The sequence below is a fragment of the Brachyistius frenatus genome, unplaced genomic scaffold (genome assembly GCF_029030835.1).
Source record: "Brachyistius frenatus isolate BFR_SWC_R1_liver_20210118 unplaced genomic scaffold, ASM2903083v1 Contig_20, whole genome shotgun sequence".
Lineage (NCBI taxonomy): Eukaryota > Metazoa > Chordata > Actinopteri > Embiotocidae > Brachyistius > Brachyistius frenatus.
In genome coordinates, this window is record NW_027210619.1 from 4056463 (window position 1) to 4073189 (window position 16727).

General features: G+C 39.1%; 1 protein-coding gene across 1 annotated transcript; it reads right to left on the minus strand.

Annotated features, from left to right (window-relative positions):
- Positions 1 to 5203: 5203 nt before the first annotated feature.
- On the minus strand, positions 5204 to 12356 carry LOC138619209 (metalloreductase STEAP4-like). The gene is made up of 9 exons (XM_069695493.1): positions 12156 to 12356; positions 11952 to 12059; positions 10637 to 10707; positions 10095 to 10179; positions 7761 to 8039; positions 7568 to 7662; positions 7305 to 7458; positions 7002 to 7172; positions 5204 to 5467 (listed from the first exon to the last, which is right to left on the minus strand). Exons 1-9 carry the CDS (start codon positions 12354 to 12356, stop codon positions 5204 to 5206), a joined length of 1428 nt encoding a protein of 475 aa, XP_069551594.1.
- Positions 12357 to 16727: the final 4371 nt, after the last annotated feature.

Here is a 16727-nt window from a genome sequence, read left to right on the forward strand (position 1 = left end):
GTTCCTGCATCAGTGAAGCCTTGTTGACTTATTCCCTATAAAAAACTGTGGACCTTTTGTTGGGATCATAATAGGACAAAAGCAGAGGCAACCTATTTTTTATTTTTTTTAATAAACTAATTCATAGATCTCTAGTCCAAAACAGAAAGGATTGTCTGATTTGTGGGGGTCCATGTCCAGTTTACGTGTACATTCAAAAAAATTTTTTTTTAAACATTTGGAAATAGGATTAGATTCTCTATAAATCTGCATTTTCCATATCAATGTAAATTTGAAATGTAAATTTTTGAACTGATAAATGTTAAAATAGCTATTTCAGCATTCATTAAAGACAGTAGTCTTTTGATAGCTTCCTGGACAACATCAATTACTCCTGCCAATGTTTTATAAATTAACCAAAAGAGATTTGAATCTTAAGATTGTCATTACTGTATATGTCTCCTCTTTTTATGACTTCTTAATTTAGCTTGGTATTGCTCCATCAATTTCCAAGCCTTTTTTACTGATAAGCTTTCAGTATTACTTGTACTTTAGACAAGCAAGACCAGAAACCTTATTAATTTCAAAAGCTCTTCAACAACTTGTTGAAAAGACAGTAGGTAAATGTGTAAACAATAAATCAGAAAATTCTTTAAATCCTTTAAATGAAAAATAAAAAAGGATATTTACCTATTTAAAGATACCCTCCTTATTGTCACAGGACCTCATGGTAGGTCATGTTGATCTTCTTGATTGTACGTGGTGTTTTTTTTTGTTTTTTTTTTTTTTTATTGTACATATTGTTTTGAAGCATGTGAGTCAATGCTTCAAAACTATTGGTAGTCTGACTCTAAATTTCATCATAATGTAACTTGAAAATGAATAAAGGAAGCATAACTTACCTTGATCTTTCATTCAAGCATGTAACAGGAACTATACAAAAGCCTGCATGTCTGTAGAGATTAAATGGGCAGTGCCTTATCAGCCTTCAAGATGTGGTTCACTATCATAACAACCAAGTAGGACAATTAGATATTTATAATTGTAATATTTTGACCGGGTTGAAATCGACTCTGAAAAAATCTTAACATTTGCTCAAAATATAGCGCTGGTGATGCTGTAGCCTACTTGCAAACCTCCAGGGAATTCCACAATAAATTAGGCTGCAAGATAGAAGCTGCAGCAGTAACACTACTCCTGTTAAACACCGCTCTTTTGACATTCCTGCTGAATCGATTAAGTATTATGTGCCGCGTGAGAACTCAAAAAAAGGCCCTTGTGATAGGCTAGTTGCTTCCTGATGTAATGGAAGGCAACTTTTACCTCAACAGACTGAGAATTTTAGAATATTGTCAAGGTCTAATCCACCAGACAATGAGAAACACGTTTGCTCGAGATGCCATTTGCCCCATTGATGTCTCAGGCCATGGTGCATGTAGCTCATGCTGTGCTGAAAATATAAGTCTTAAATGCAATCCCGAGGCACACACAGTTGAGCTTTCTGGTCTCTATGAAAAAAGAAAAAAAAAGGATGACAGGACTTACCATATGTAGAAAGAGTTTAATTTATTTCTGGCAACAAAAGTAGTTTTTCTTTGAGCCTGAAGAACCTTGTAACTCAGTTCAGAGAAGGCAGAAACATTAAAAGGCAAAATATAAATTTCAGATTGAAAGCCTAAAAACTTCAGCAGCCCTCCTTTCAAAACTGTGTATTTAGGTTGAAATAAATGTAAATAGTTCTTAAGAGCCTTTTCTGGGTGTTGAATGTCTGTACAGCCTTGGATTTCTGTTAAAGAAGACACTATTTGGACAAGGCAAAATATCAAGGCAAAACAAGATCGTTTGAGTTTCTACTGTGATATTCTATCAGCTTTTATGACAAAAGAAAGTAGTACTAATGTTGTCTAGTAATCAAGGCTCAAAACATATCTACATTAGCAATAACAATTTTTGTTATTTGCCTGTGAATTAGGCAAGGGCATAATTCACATGCATCTCGATTTAGAATATTTTTTAAGTTCTCAAAAATAAACCGATTTTCTTACAACTTTACAAAGATAATTTAGTGTTGGAAGACCTTTTTTAAAAAAAAAAAAAAAACAGTGCAAAAATTTAAGGTATGTTAAAAAATGATCAGAGCACTGTATAGTTTGTGATTTCAGAAAACCAGCTTTGTTATCCAGTTGTACATTTCACAGATGAATCCTGTGTGAACTCTTTATTGTCCATGATCTGTGTATTAACCAACAATTCCTTCTGTTTATTTATACTCACAAAGAGATGAACCTTCATGGCTGGACACATCAAATTATTATAAGTTTCAGGGCTGTCTCAGAGTGTGAAATTAAACATGAGAGGAAATGAAGTATGTAAACTAGCTTGTTTCACAGCTTTTCTGCATGTTGTTAGATCTTAATTCTTTCCTGGGGCAATATTGGAATACTTTATTTCACACACCGACACACACTCATACTCACACAGCCCAACACACCCCAACAGCAGGAAATGGGCTAGAATCAACAGTGGTTCTTTGGTAATAGGAGAATAATACAACGAGAGAGGGTGTGAGAGATTACAGATTGTGTGTGGAGATAATGCTGTTAGATGCTAGATAACAGGATGTCTCTGACTAAATGTTCTGCTTTGGGCAAAATAAGCACTGCAGATGTCTTATATAGCAGGAAACCCTGTTGTGGTGACAGCTATTCCATCTTCCTCTGTTTTCTCTTCTGTCTGTGGATCATTAGTGTTGTATACAAACCTCTCCTAACCATTCTGCACATGTTCAACAGCCGTCACTAGTGAGATTACAGCCCATCCCCGTGCTGAAAACAACAACACTGGTGGACTGTTGAAAGGTGGTAAAAAACAAATTATATTCATAATTTTTGAGACCTCTTGTAATTGTGATAATCACAACAGGAGCAAAGGAGGAAGTCATGTAAGGGAGTAAAGATAGTGACAAAGTCCGCAAACGTCAGAGGTCAGGAGTAGTGGCATAGGTGAAACACCCTCACCCAGGAGGCCGCTGTTTGTGTCTTGTATAAAACCAAAGGTCAGTTTTTTTTAATTTCATGTTAGTTATGTAAAACATGTAGTTATTTGAACCCAAACTGTAATCTTATTCTAAAACTCACCAAGAAGATTTGGGACCTAAATGTGACACAACTCCAACCGTTTCACATTATAAGCCACGTGTTTATTATTGTTGCCATAACAACAAAGGTCCAGTACACCTGTTACTCGTACTCTTTAACAATCAAATGATCTACTTCGTTTGTTAGATGTGAGGACGTGTTGGTCTAACGAAGGGTGCTTAAAAGGCCCATATATATGGGAGTGAGTGGAAATCTACCTATTGTGTCGTTTTGGTGAGAGGATGTGTTGTGAGTTTCCCACGTTTACTCATAGTCTGATCAAGTCTGACCTGATCAATCAGTGTGCCCGTGGCATGGCGGCCAAACAGTGACCCAAAAGTCATGCATGTTGTTCAAAAAATGACTGGCATTTTTAAGTCAAAAATGACTTACAATAGTTTTTTTTAAGTCATGACAAAGGGGGAATCAAATCCCCAAACCTTTTACTGAGAAGGCAACAGTGCTAACCACTGTGCCACCAGTCTTGCCAGGTGATGGTCTACATTGTGACAAATCTTTGGCTCACTGCAATCTACAACTCCACCGTCCACAAATATTCATTCAAATGCGACCAAAATTGTCGCACACATTCTTTGGATAGTAGATATACATGTTTTCAAGGGGGTCTGCAGTGATATTAAATATCTTCCTGTAATGTGTCGTGTAAATTTCTCCAAACATTTAAACTTCACTAAAAGTTGAATCACCATCAACAGGCCAAGGTGGAATCTGAACCATTAATAGCAACCTTGGTGAAGTAGAATCTTTTACCTGTTGAGTTAACCAGACGGTCGGTTGAGTTGCTGGAAGCTCTGAGTGAACTCTGTGAAACTCTTTCTCCAGCCACTGTTCGTTTGTACATGCAGTCATACTAATACAAAACCAAAGGTCAACAACAATACAAAAATAAAAGTCCAAAAGTGACTTCTTTTTTTTTTTTCTTCCATATTTCGGACATGATATAGTATGACACAGTGGTGTTAGAGCAGTTGCCTCACAGTGAAAAGTAACTTGAGGCATTTCAGAAAAAGGTCATACTCAAAAAAGTCATGAAAAGTCATCCAAAATATCCAAAGTATGTTGTCCAAAATATTCAAAGAAAAGTCATACTATAGCATGTTGTCCAAAACGTGACCCAAAATTAATTTTTGTACATAGTATAGAGTATATAGTATGTTGTATATAGTATAGAGTATATAGTATGTTGTATATAGTATAGAGTACACAGCAGGGGTGGGCACTTTTGCCTCTTGAGTCTTTTAGGCTATGAAATGTGGGATCCACACTCTTAGGTTTGCCACTGCCATGTATGTATCTGTGTGTGCACACGTATTGACGCTGTGTGTGGAAATATAGCTCAACCCTACTCTTCTTTACGTTGAGTACAGTATGTGCATACGTAAGCAAAGAGAAAACGTGTGTATTCGTGTGTACATTTGCGTTCCCTTGAGAGGGAGGCAGGTTTGGGTAGTGAGGTGGCAGAAAACAGGGAGATCAATAACATCCTGAAAAGAGAGCAACCTCGGGGATGCAGTAGCACCACATGCAGAGAGAGAAGTGGAAAACAGAAACTATTGCCTATGTTTATCAAAACAATGGATTTCAGCAGGGGATATGAATCTATTTTTCCCCAAATTTGGTGAAAAAGACATGAGCTGTCTGTTTTTTCCAAGCTGAAAGAATATAGACTTTATATTCATAGAGACTTGACCATTTGGCTGAAATAAACTATAGTTTTGTTCTTGTTTTGTTTGCAGATTGCACAATTAAGAGAAAGCACACACTGATCAAGGGACACAATAACACACCAACTAAGCATAGAAACATTACTTTATTCTTCTTTAGAGAATTAATACATTGTCCACAAAATATGATTTCTTCAAAATAAAAACACTGAATATTGTAAATAATTTTGCTGAGTTTATGACTATTTAAACACAAGAACAAATATTTTCCATTTTAGGATCATCTGTATTTAAAATGTATACTGAATACAAAAAATAGTGCACTTGATTTTGTTTTTCTACAAACTAACATGAAAGAAGCCAACTATAATTAGCAACCACAATTACTCCAAAGATCAGAGCTCACAGGCCAGTAGCGTTGATCTTATCCATCTCCTCCCTCGGTGGCGTCCTCTCCCATCCTTGTCGAATGCGGGTGAGGGTGCGGTCCACGCAGGGGAGGAGGAGCAGCAGCTTGAGCACCAGCACCACGGAAGGCACAATCAGACAGAGCATGTAGCCTGGAGGAGTGTACCAATTGTAGGTGGAGGGGCGGAGGAATTTATTCCAGCCATAAATGTAGCCATGTGCTGTGCAAATGCAGAGAGTCAGGTGGCCCAGCTTAGACTGAAAAACAAAACAAAACATAAAATGCAACCAGTGAAAGAATTGTGTAATATTTTAGGGAATTAGTCTATTGTCTTACTGTCTCACTTTTTCAGTTAGATGAAATATTTTGAAACAAGTGAAAACGGGAAGCATGGCCCAGTCCAAATGTAACAAAACCCACGTCTCTGGAGCTCATTAAATTACATATTATATCTCAGGAGTTTAGTGCACTAAGGCAAACAATAATCCCACATATAATCACCCTTAAAACCATAACGCCTTGTTTCTTTTACATTGCCGCTTGGATCAAACGAGCAATATATATGTTAGTTAGTAATTTAAAATACTGATAGGCAGATATTTTTACCTATGAACAGAGCCTCGCTAACTATTTTCAGCTATTTTTAACATTTAAAAAATACCATATACCACTGTTGAAATCCAGCTTTCCATAACGGGTAGTTTTTAACTGAAGTCCTGCTATGCATGCTGCATTTACATGAATTTCAGCTATTTTTTTCAGTAAATAAATACTATTTTAATTAAGTAAAGATTTACATTTGGAACAAAACCACACAGAATTACACACCACAGCTAAGTTTTCTGTGCCATTGTTCTAATAGATTTGAAGATGAATGTCTTATGATGAATGATGAACATTTTGTGTGCTTGCAGAATCCTCAAGTGTTATAAGCTAAAAATACAAATTGTTTCACAGCCATTCCAGAATAATTGGTTTTGTAGCACCAATGACCTTTGAGACTCAGTTATTGTTAATTACTTTAGTAATGTGCTTTCATTTACATTTTTTAACATTTGGCTGCTGATGTTCTTATCCACCGCGACTTACAATAAGTGCAAACAGCACAATAAGAAATCATTCATATCATAATAATAAACTCTGCCCCCATAATGCTAATCAGGAATATTATTTAACCAATTTAAAATGGCAAATCCCTCAGCTGTAAGCATTAACATGTACATTCAAAACTTTACATTCCCCTGTTGACAGCAGTAATAAGAACTGCAACAAAACATGCAAGTTTGTGTAAATGGAGTTGTTATTTTGTCTTCCATAACTTTTCACCAGATAATAAGAATTATCTTGACCTAGACCTCTATCCCCTTTCCCTATCTGAGGTCTACCTATGGACCTGACCTTTACACAAATGGGCCTGTGACCTGTATTAACAACCTTCCTGTTGGGAATTTGCCAGGTATCATAATTCTATTTAATGAATAACTTAACATTTAAAATCCTGGGCTAAAGTCCGCCAGGCTTTCACTCTGTGTGCCTCTGTTAGGCCGTTAGTTAACTAGGCTCTGGGGAGATAAGTGCCAATGACATATTGCTGCTACACCACTTTAATAACTCTGATAAAAAGTTGGAAACTCCAAATATAGATTAAATTACAGATAAAGGCCCTAAAACATGTTTTTACTGATGGTAAGCACATGACTGATTATGGATGTAAGCCTAAACAATAAACACACACACACACACTCACACAATTGCACTAAATGGACTTTACATTTTCAGCTGCGCTCTGACCTGAATGAAGCTGAACTCTCTCCAGCTGAGAGTGCCTCCCACAGAGGGCAGGGATGTTAGTCCTAGCAGGACAAAAAGAAAGAAGCCCAGGATTCCCAGAACATAGAATGAATCTGTACCCCATGCTTCAGTATTATCAAAGTAAAATGGCGTGGTTTTGTTGTTCTTTATCTAAAAGAGAGAGAGAGGAAGACAGACAGTTATTGTAGTCAGCATCTTACATGTAATGTAGACTTTGTATAATTTTTTTCTTTGTACACGATTATAAAAACAATGCAGTCAGTTTTGGCCAGCTTGCTGTACCTCATCCACCACACGCGGGATGAGATTCTGTCTGAAAGCATAGCGAATAGGAATGATAAATGTGAGGATGACATGGAGAAAAGCAAAGCCTAGTGCAATAAGACCCATCTGCTTCCTGCACAGCATCCAGCGGTCCAGCCAGTCAGGGAAGCGCCTGTAACATGCAAAAAATTAAACAGACACTTTACACTCCACAAACACTGCATCTTTTATAGCAAATTGTACTTTTAGCAAAAACATTTCGTCCTGGTTTGATGTCTGACTTGTATTTGGTCCCTCTGTAGAGCTGAAAGAAAGCAGCTATAACACCAGGCAGGTAGCAGAGAGACAGCATGATGAGTGACACAATTGGAAACACCTGAAATAGGGAAAATATACACGTTTGTAAAAAATTTAGAAGACGGGACAGAAAATACTAATCTTCAGGAGACAAAACAGAGCGGGGCAAATCTATACCTTGTTGGCTAGAGACACCATGATTTGGTAGGAGATATCTTTCCCCTGTTCAACATATGCATAGATGACAACTCTGATGAGCAGATAGAAGAAGAAGAAGGTGGTGAGGCCAACAGCCACGCGTAGTGGTAGCCTCCACTCAGGGAACAGCTGCAAGGGGAAGTCCTCCAGCTCTCCGGCTGCTGAGAGAGACCCCCTGTCCAGAACTGTGAGGCCCAGTTTGGTGGCCATCTCTGCTACTGCCCGCTTTGCTTCAGCACTGTTCCCACACAGGTACACCTAGAACATGGTAGTATAGGTTATTTTTAAATTGGGAGAGAGTAAAAGTATATATACTATAATTACATTATTGTCAAAAATAATAGCATGAAATAACCAAAAACAAAAGCGAGCTAGTCTGTCTGTCCATAGTTTTTGCTTTGCAGCCATTAGCTTTACCACTCAGCCCCAAACCCATTGTTTTCTACTGCAGGTATCAATCTAGTCAGAAATATATTGTTTCATTATTTTAAGAAGGACAAATAATTTCTGTGTGAGAAAGCTGACCACTGTAGATTAGTCAAACAGGAATAAATACTGTATTTGTTGCTGACTTTTCAGTCACCCATTTGTTTCTCTATTGTGAGTATTTACAACAGCCGGTCAGTGGAACTGATTTAAAAACCTCCACTGTATTCATGTTTACAATGGAGGAATATTTCCATCGGAGCAACAGCATTTGTGTTTTTAATAGGTTTATCTGTTTTAAATTGCAATTTTATTTATCTGTAAAGTTTCAGCTTGTCCAAGTGCTGCTTAAAATATCCCCTTTATCTGCAATTATGCAGTCTCTCAGTCAGTAATTTAAAAAAACAAATGCATCATTTCTTAGAAAATGCCTTAGCATAACAATAGGAATATAAATATTTTTCCCTTTCTGCATTCTCATTAGCTGTGTCTTTCTGTTGCTAATAAATAACCTAAGATTGTTGTTAGATGACTCACCAGCCCTATTTGGAATATCTAGCGCATGACTGCACAGTGTACACCTACAGTATATGGCTACAGAATTACCCAGGTTTTGTTTCTCTCCCAGTGCTGTCTAATTTTAAGATGAAGCCCCTGGAAGTGTCTATGTAAAGACACATGGGTACCTTATATACATATGCTGCTCAATATGTAATCCTATTTCTAGATCTCACCATGCTGAAGCTTATTACTACACTCACAGCTCTGTGATAAGACGATTAAGTTGTTTGTAAAAGACGAGAGATACCGAGAGCCGTAGAGTCTTAGAGAGAGAGAGAGAGAGAGAGAGAGAGAGAGAGAGAGAGAGAGAGAGAGCAGTTTGACAGGCATATAGTGGAGTCAGTAGGATTGAGCAGTTTTCCCCAGGTGTGTGTATAAGTGGACCGGGCAGCCAGCCATGTCTCCCTACATTACTGCACCAGTAACAGCAGGGGATGGCCGACAGACTAAATCTCCATCTGAATGTAAATGTGACAGAGCCACAGCCCCGCTGTGGATCTAATCAAATTGCTGGCCAGGGAATAACACACACATACAAGCACGTGCATGGGAAAATATATACTGTAACTACACATGCACTGATAAAGACACACATTCAGACACACCACTTCTGCTCTCTCCGAGCTACCTGTTTTCAAAGAAATAGAGCACTGCAGTGGTGTGTGTGTGTGTGTGTGTGTGTGTGTGTGTGTGTGTGTGTGTGTGTGTGTGTGTGTGTGTGTGTGTGTGTGTGTGTGTGTGTGTGTGTGTGTGTGTGTGTATGTAAGGGGGCTTGTTTGTGTTGAAGAGGATTTGAGGCAGATTCAGGTTTGGTCTCCAGAGGTTCCAGCATGTTTGTGTTTCTCTTTGTAGACGTGAAACGGAAACTGCAATAAACACTGGTCTTTTGACTTTGTAAAATCATAAAGTGTGTTTGTTTGTTTGTTTGTTTGCGTATTTATACAAGGACTGTCCTCATTTTCTTTTGCATTGCTACGGACAAACAGCAAAATCAATAATCAGCAAGCAGCAACACAAAAGAAATCAACTCCTTTCCCTAAATTTTGCATGGTGTATGGTGAGGCGAGCCTATCATTATCAAGTCTAAGAGACACCTTCCCTATCGTTTTGCAGGAAATGATGAAAGCAGTTATTGTTGCCTGGTTTGAAGTCAAACATTTTCATCATGAAGGGATCAAGCTGGTTAACTCCTCCCCTGTTCCTGCTCTGTCTTTGTTTCTTTACACTAGTCAACCAAAGTCTTCCTTAAGATTTGGAAGATTCTGTGTTTCGCCTTGATCCCTCAGACATCCTCGAACAGCTTCCTTACTTCTACTCTTCTCTTACCTGTTTCCCTGCCAGGAGTCCGTTCTGCAGGGCCCAGGCAGACAGCGTGTTAAGGCCTTTCACCACAGCAGCTTTGGGGACCAGCCTGCAGAACACACAGCAAGGACTATACTTGCTATTGTTTCTTTCTACAAATACACCAACGGGGAATGAAAGGTCTCAGAATGATGAGAATCAATGTTTCCACTTCAGCAGAATAGACACACAGCAGGCCAAACTGCCAAAGGAGCTGCAACCCAGCATTATTTTTGATTTCTTTTGGATTCAGTGGAGAGCCTGATGTCTCGTTCTCTAAGTGGTGTTTAGGAGCACTTTCCCAAAACAATGTTACTCTCACATAAGACATCTGGCTCTTGTGGCACCTACTGTTTGTAAAATGATTTTTGACAACAAACCACTATTTGTTCGGAGAAAGGTTATGTTTCTTCTGTGAGAACATTGCAGACATAAAACCATACTTGACCAAATAATTTACATACATATTTTATTCATGGATGAGACATATTCTGTTTATTTTCCCTGTTTTAACAGGAGTCTTTTACCTCTGCAAGTAGGCAGCATTGGCTTCTGGGTACACATTTTTTTTCAGGTTGTTGCTGAGGTCCACCAACACCTTGAAAGTAACCGATCGGCATTGATGCAGAAGAGGGGAAAAAAAGAATAAAGTAGTTAAATCTCCTCAGTAAATTATTATTATCTTATCTCACACAGCCCCTTGAGAATAAAGATGTGAGAAGTTCATGAATTGTGATAAAGGTATGAACAGAGCATATTGCTGCAGTTACTACACTCCTTTTGAAGAATATTTAGGAGTTGAAACACTGAGATTTGGATGCTCTACATACTAATATTTTACCAGAGTAACAATGTTTTTCTATAGCTACTTCTCCTTTTCTCAACTCTTTTAAATCAAATGGAATTTATTCATTTCACTCTATTTGTATTTCAGAGTAATTTATTATACTTTATTTGTTGTGATTTATTTGAGCTGAAATATATTGATCTTGACATTCCTGTGCAACTTCTACCTTCTTTTGAAAGGTGGTGTATAACCACATTTGAATATTATGATATATTGCATTCCATTATTTGTGTTTAATCTTTTAATCCTGCCTTTAAATCATGTTGAAGATAACACATTGAGTTACGCAGTAGCATAACCATTTTAGCATGTCAAGCAAAAACAATGTAAAGCTAATTTCAGTAAGATATAATTAATGACTTGTTGTCAGTAATAGATCTAACACTAGAAAGATCTGACTCTAATGAGTTACAACAAACCAGAACAGTTACTGAGGAAAACATAATACTTGAATTTGGAGTCAATCTGAATCATAAATTATGCTGTGGCTAATGATAAGTTACTGTAGAACAAACTGTTGAGGAGTCTAAAGATCATGTAAAGGCAAAACACATTTCCAAAATTCTTGAGGAATAATGTTTTTGTTGTTTCTTTGGAGAAAAAAAAACAGTTTTGAATGGAACATCCACAAGTCAATGTAATACATCACTATGCTATTGTATGGTTTAAAGATTTGTTAAAAGGGTTCAGAACCACTAACTGATAATTTGGACATTAATGTATTATATGTATACAATCAAGTAATGTTTAATTATTGTCTCAGATGTTTAGCACCTGATTCAGAATTTGCTGGGAGCAATATGTAGCTTCAATATGTAGATTCACAGATTTAAAACAAATATGTGCTAGCTGTTTATGGCCCTTTAGCTACTTCTTTATTATGTTTTGAATTAAAATTTCCCTGATTCACAAAAGTTCCTGATTTGTTCCCTGGTAGTTAGGCAAGATGTTGTGTACATCATTGTTTCCAATCCTGACATTAGACCTTGATTCACCTTTCCTTCAAGTTGAGGGGCCATTGTCTCCATGAATTCATAGTGTTCTCTATGAACACAAATAAAGATCAGACTGGCAGACCGGGCTGCTGCTGCGTGGCTCATCACCTGTACAAAATACACAATCAGGACTTGGACATAATTGAGCACAGTTTTTTCTACATTTGAACAATTTAAAGTTCTGTGTTGTGCCATGTGTTGTACCTGAGCTCCCAGAGGTAAAGGGCCACAGCTGTGCGGTCTGCGGCTGCCGTACACCACCTCATAGCCAGACTGGAGGAGACGCAGGCCCAGAGAGCGCCCTAAGTCCCCAGTCCCAAAAATACACAGCAGCTCTGGCTTAGGGACAGCTGCGGTGTGGAGAGGATGCAGCATCTCCACAGATTTGCCATTCGCCACTGTCATGATCACACACTGAGTTTGGAGGGACAATGCTCCCTGCTGGGTTATATATCTCTGTAGAATTTGACCTGTGCACCACCTCTCCCTCTTTGTCTTTAAGTGTGAGATTGAATCTCTTCCTGTCTAATATGGGATGAGGTGATTTTCTTTATCACACACCTGTAATCAACATCTGAAATCACGTGTGGGAGTGTACAGCCATGTGTTAAATTATGATTGTGGCTCCACCCAACAATAATATAGTGTGTACATAGTTTTATTTTTATTATTGTATTGATTAATACTGAATACAGCTGTACTTTGTCTTGTAAATTAGCTGTATGAGAAGCCATCTGCACTGCAACCTCAGACTCACATTTTTTAACATTTTATCACTTCTTAGAAACACAGACTGTTTTATCTATCTAGTTCAGCCAGAATTTGACTTTCCCATTTGGCAGGGGGAAAAAAATCTTATACTGCTGCTTTCCAGGGCTGCCTTATTTTATTGCTTCTGTTTCCACACTAGACACGATGCCACGTGGGAGATCCTGGCCCACAGATTCATTATCATTTCAAAACCCGTTGTTCCGACCAAGTGACTGAGAACAGAATTTGTGCAAATTTAGTGTTCATGTCCCCATGGCTAAAACATCTGCAAAGTTGTGACACGAACAGACACGACAGAGCAGAAATGAAGCTTAGCACATATGTAAGCGTTTTGTGTTGTGTGCTGCTTTACTTTGTATGAATGCATGGCCTTTTTTTGTTGGTGTGCGTTGGTGTGTGCGTGTGCGTGTGCGTGCGTGTGTGTGTGTGGGGCGCGTGTGTGTGTGTGTGTGTGTGTGTGTGTGTGTGTGTGTGTGTGTGTGTGTGTGTGTGTGTGTGTGTGTGTGTGTGTGTGTGTGTGTGTGTGTGTGTGTGTGTGTGTGTGTGTGTGCGCTGAAATGGGTCGGGAAGATCAGAGCTGAATAGGGTCTCAGCTGTGATCCATAGCACCGGGGGAGTTGGCTCTGTAGACAGAGTGACTACCTGGCTGTAGAAATGACTCACAGCATCACATCAACTTTACCCACTATTTGCACAAAAATACGCTCCACTCCATTAAAGCAGCCTCATTGAAATCACAATATACATATAAATAGCCAGCAATATTTATGGCAGGCAAGCAGCACGTTACCTCAGGAGCTTTTACAGTCAAGTCCATAACTAAAGCATTAATGTCTACCTGGGGGGATATCGCAGCCAAATGAGAAATCATTTTATGCCTAACCTTTAAGGCATCCATTCACTTCTCGCACTGTTAGAATAGACCTGATAGAAGATCCACGCCGATGACTCATTTACTAGCTCTGCCTCCAGGACAACTCTCTTTTCTTGTCCTCCTCTTTTTCTCTCTCTGCCTGAATCTCTCTTTTTCTCTTTCTCTCTCTGTGCCGTCACATCAACACTCTCCACCATAGTTGGCCTTTCTTTCTTTTGCTCCCTGGCCCTGTTCTCACTGCTCTCCCACCTCTTATCCAACCCCAAAACTTCTTACTGAAAGGCAACAGTACTAACACAAATATTCATTCAAATGCGACCAAAATCGCCGCAGACATTCTTTGGATAGTAGATATACAGTGCATCCGGAAAGTATTCACAGCGCTTCACTTTTTCCACAATTTGTTATATTACAGCCTTATTCCAAAATGGATTAAATTCATTTTTTCCCCTCAAAATTCTACACACAATACCCCATAATGACAATGTGAAATAAATTTTTTTTAAATTTTAGCAAATCTATTAAAAATCAAAAACGAAAAAAATCACATGTACATAAGTATTCACAGCCTTTGCCATTACACTCAAAATTGAGCTCAGGTGCATCCTGTTTCCACTGATCATCCTTGAGATGTTTCTACAACTTGATTGGAGTCCACCTGTGGTAAATTCAGTGGATTGGACATGATTTGGAAAGATACACACCATCTATATAAGGTCCCACAGTTGACAGTGCATGTCAGAGCACAAACCAAGCCATGAAGTCCAAAGAATTGTCTGTTGACCTCCGAGACAGGATTGTATCGAGTCACAGATCTGGGGAAGGTTACAGAAAACTTTCTGCAGCATTGAAGGTCCCAATGAGCACAGTGGCCTCCATCATCCGTAAATGGAAGAAGTTTGGAACCACCAGGACTCTTCCTAGAGTTGGCCGCCCGGCCAAACTGAGCGATCGGGGAAGAAGGGCCTTAGTCAGGGAGGTGACCAAGAACCCGATGGTCACTCTGACAGAGCTCCAGCGTTGCTCTGTGAAGAGAGGAGAACCTTCCAGAAGGACAACCATCTCTGCAGCACTCCACCAAGCAGGCCTGTATGGTAGAGTGGCCAGACGGAAGCCACTCCTCAGTAAAAGGCACATGACAGCCCACCTGGAGTTTACCAAAAGGCACCTGAAGGACTGTCAGACCACGAGAAACTAAATTCTCTGGTCTGATGAAACAAAGATTGAACTCTCTGGCCTGAATGCCAAGCGTCATGTTTGGAGGAAACCAGGCACCGCTCATCACCTGGCCAATACCATCTCTACGGTGAAGCATGGTGGTGGCAGCATCATGCTGTGGGGATGTTTTTCAGTGGCAGGAACTGGGAGACTAGTCAGGATGGAGGGAAAGATGAATGCAGCAATGTACAGAGACATCCTTGATGAAAACCTTCTCCAGAGCGCTCTGGACCTCAGACTGGGGCGAAGGTTCATCTTCCAACAGGACAACGACCCGAAGCACACAGACAAGATAACAAAGGAATGGCTTCGGGACAACTCTGTGGATGTCTTTGAGAGGCCCAGCCAGAGCCCAGACTTGAACCCGATTGAACATCTCTGGAGAGATCTGAAAATGGCTGTGCACCGACGCTTCCCATCCAACCTGATGGAGCTTGAGAGGTCCTGCAAAGAAGAATGGGAGAAACTGCCCAAGAATAGGTGTGCCAAGCTTATAGCATCATACTCAAAAAGACTTGAGGCTGTAATTGCTGCCAAAGGTGCTTCAATAAAGTATTGAGCAAAGGCTGTGAATACTTATGTACATGTTATATTTTCGTTCTTTATTTTTAATAGATTTGCAAAAATTTTAAACAAACTATTTTCATTTTGTCGTTATGGGATATTGCGTGTAGAATTTTGAGGAAAAAAATGAATTTAATCAATTTTGGAATAAGGCTGTAACATAACAAAATGTGTAAAATGTGAAGCGCTGTGAATACTTTCCGGATGCACTGTACATGTTTTCAAGGGGGTCTGCAGTGATATTAAATATATTCCTGTAATGTGTAGTGTATGCAAAACTTTTTCAATTTCTCCAAACGTTTCAACTTCACTAAAAGTTTAATCAACATCAACAGGCCAAGGTGGAATCTGAACCATTAATAGCAACCTTGGTGAAGTAGAATCTTTTACCTTTTGAGTTAACCAGACTGTCGCTGGCACTGAAAAGCGCTAAACGAACTCCATGAAACACTTTCTCTGTCGTGACTCAGTCTTTAGCACTGAAGATAGTCCATCGGTCTACGATGCCGCTTCAGAGCTGGAAACAACCTCATGAGGATGCGGTTCAAACCCCACTCAAGTTCCATGTTCCCCACACAGTTCACAGAGAGAGTCCCCCTAAAGGTAAGCCACACGGTTTCAGGTTTGTGTTGTAAATGCAGTCACACTAATACCAAAGTACAAAAATAAAGGGTGTGTCTAAATCTTGTCAATATTGTCAAAACTACCACAAAATGTATCCCCCATCAATACATTTTAATGCTATAGTATGACTTTTTTTCATATTTTGGACAGTAGTGCAGTGGTTAGAGCAGTTGCCTCATGGTGAGAAGTAACTATGTTCGATCCCCACTTGAGGCATGTCGTCCAAAAAGTGACCCAAAAGTAATTTTTGTATATTGTATATAGTAGCCAGGGCAATGCGGCTAAATTTGATGTTTTGCTGTGACACAGGAAGTTAATGTTTAAGGTCAAACGATGCTCCAAACCTCATGAAACTTTGCACATGCATTAGGCACCAACTTTCATGAGTTTTTGTAGATTTTAAAGCCACCAAAAAAGGAATTTTTTTTTTTTTTTTTTTTTTTAATAAGAATAAGAAACGAGATCGAGAAAAAAATTAAAACTGCAAGCAGGAATATACAGACCCTCGTGTGTTGTACGTCGGCGAGCTGGCGGCCCCGATCCGCTGGATCCTCAACGTGCAGCGTGCGAGGGCCCGCATATCACTGCTTGCAGTTCTAATTGGAATTGAATTTCATAATAATGCAATATAATATTGTTTTTACCCATTTAGCGAAGTCCTTTTTGGTCCTTATTTGTCGCTTCGAGCACCCATACCGTAACAACACAGATAGTATTGCACTTAA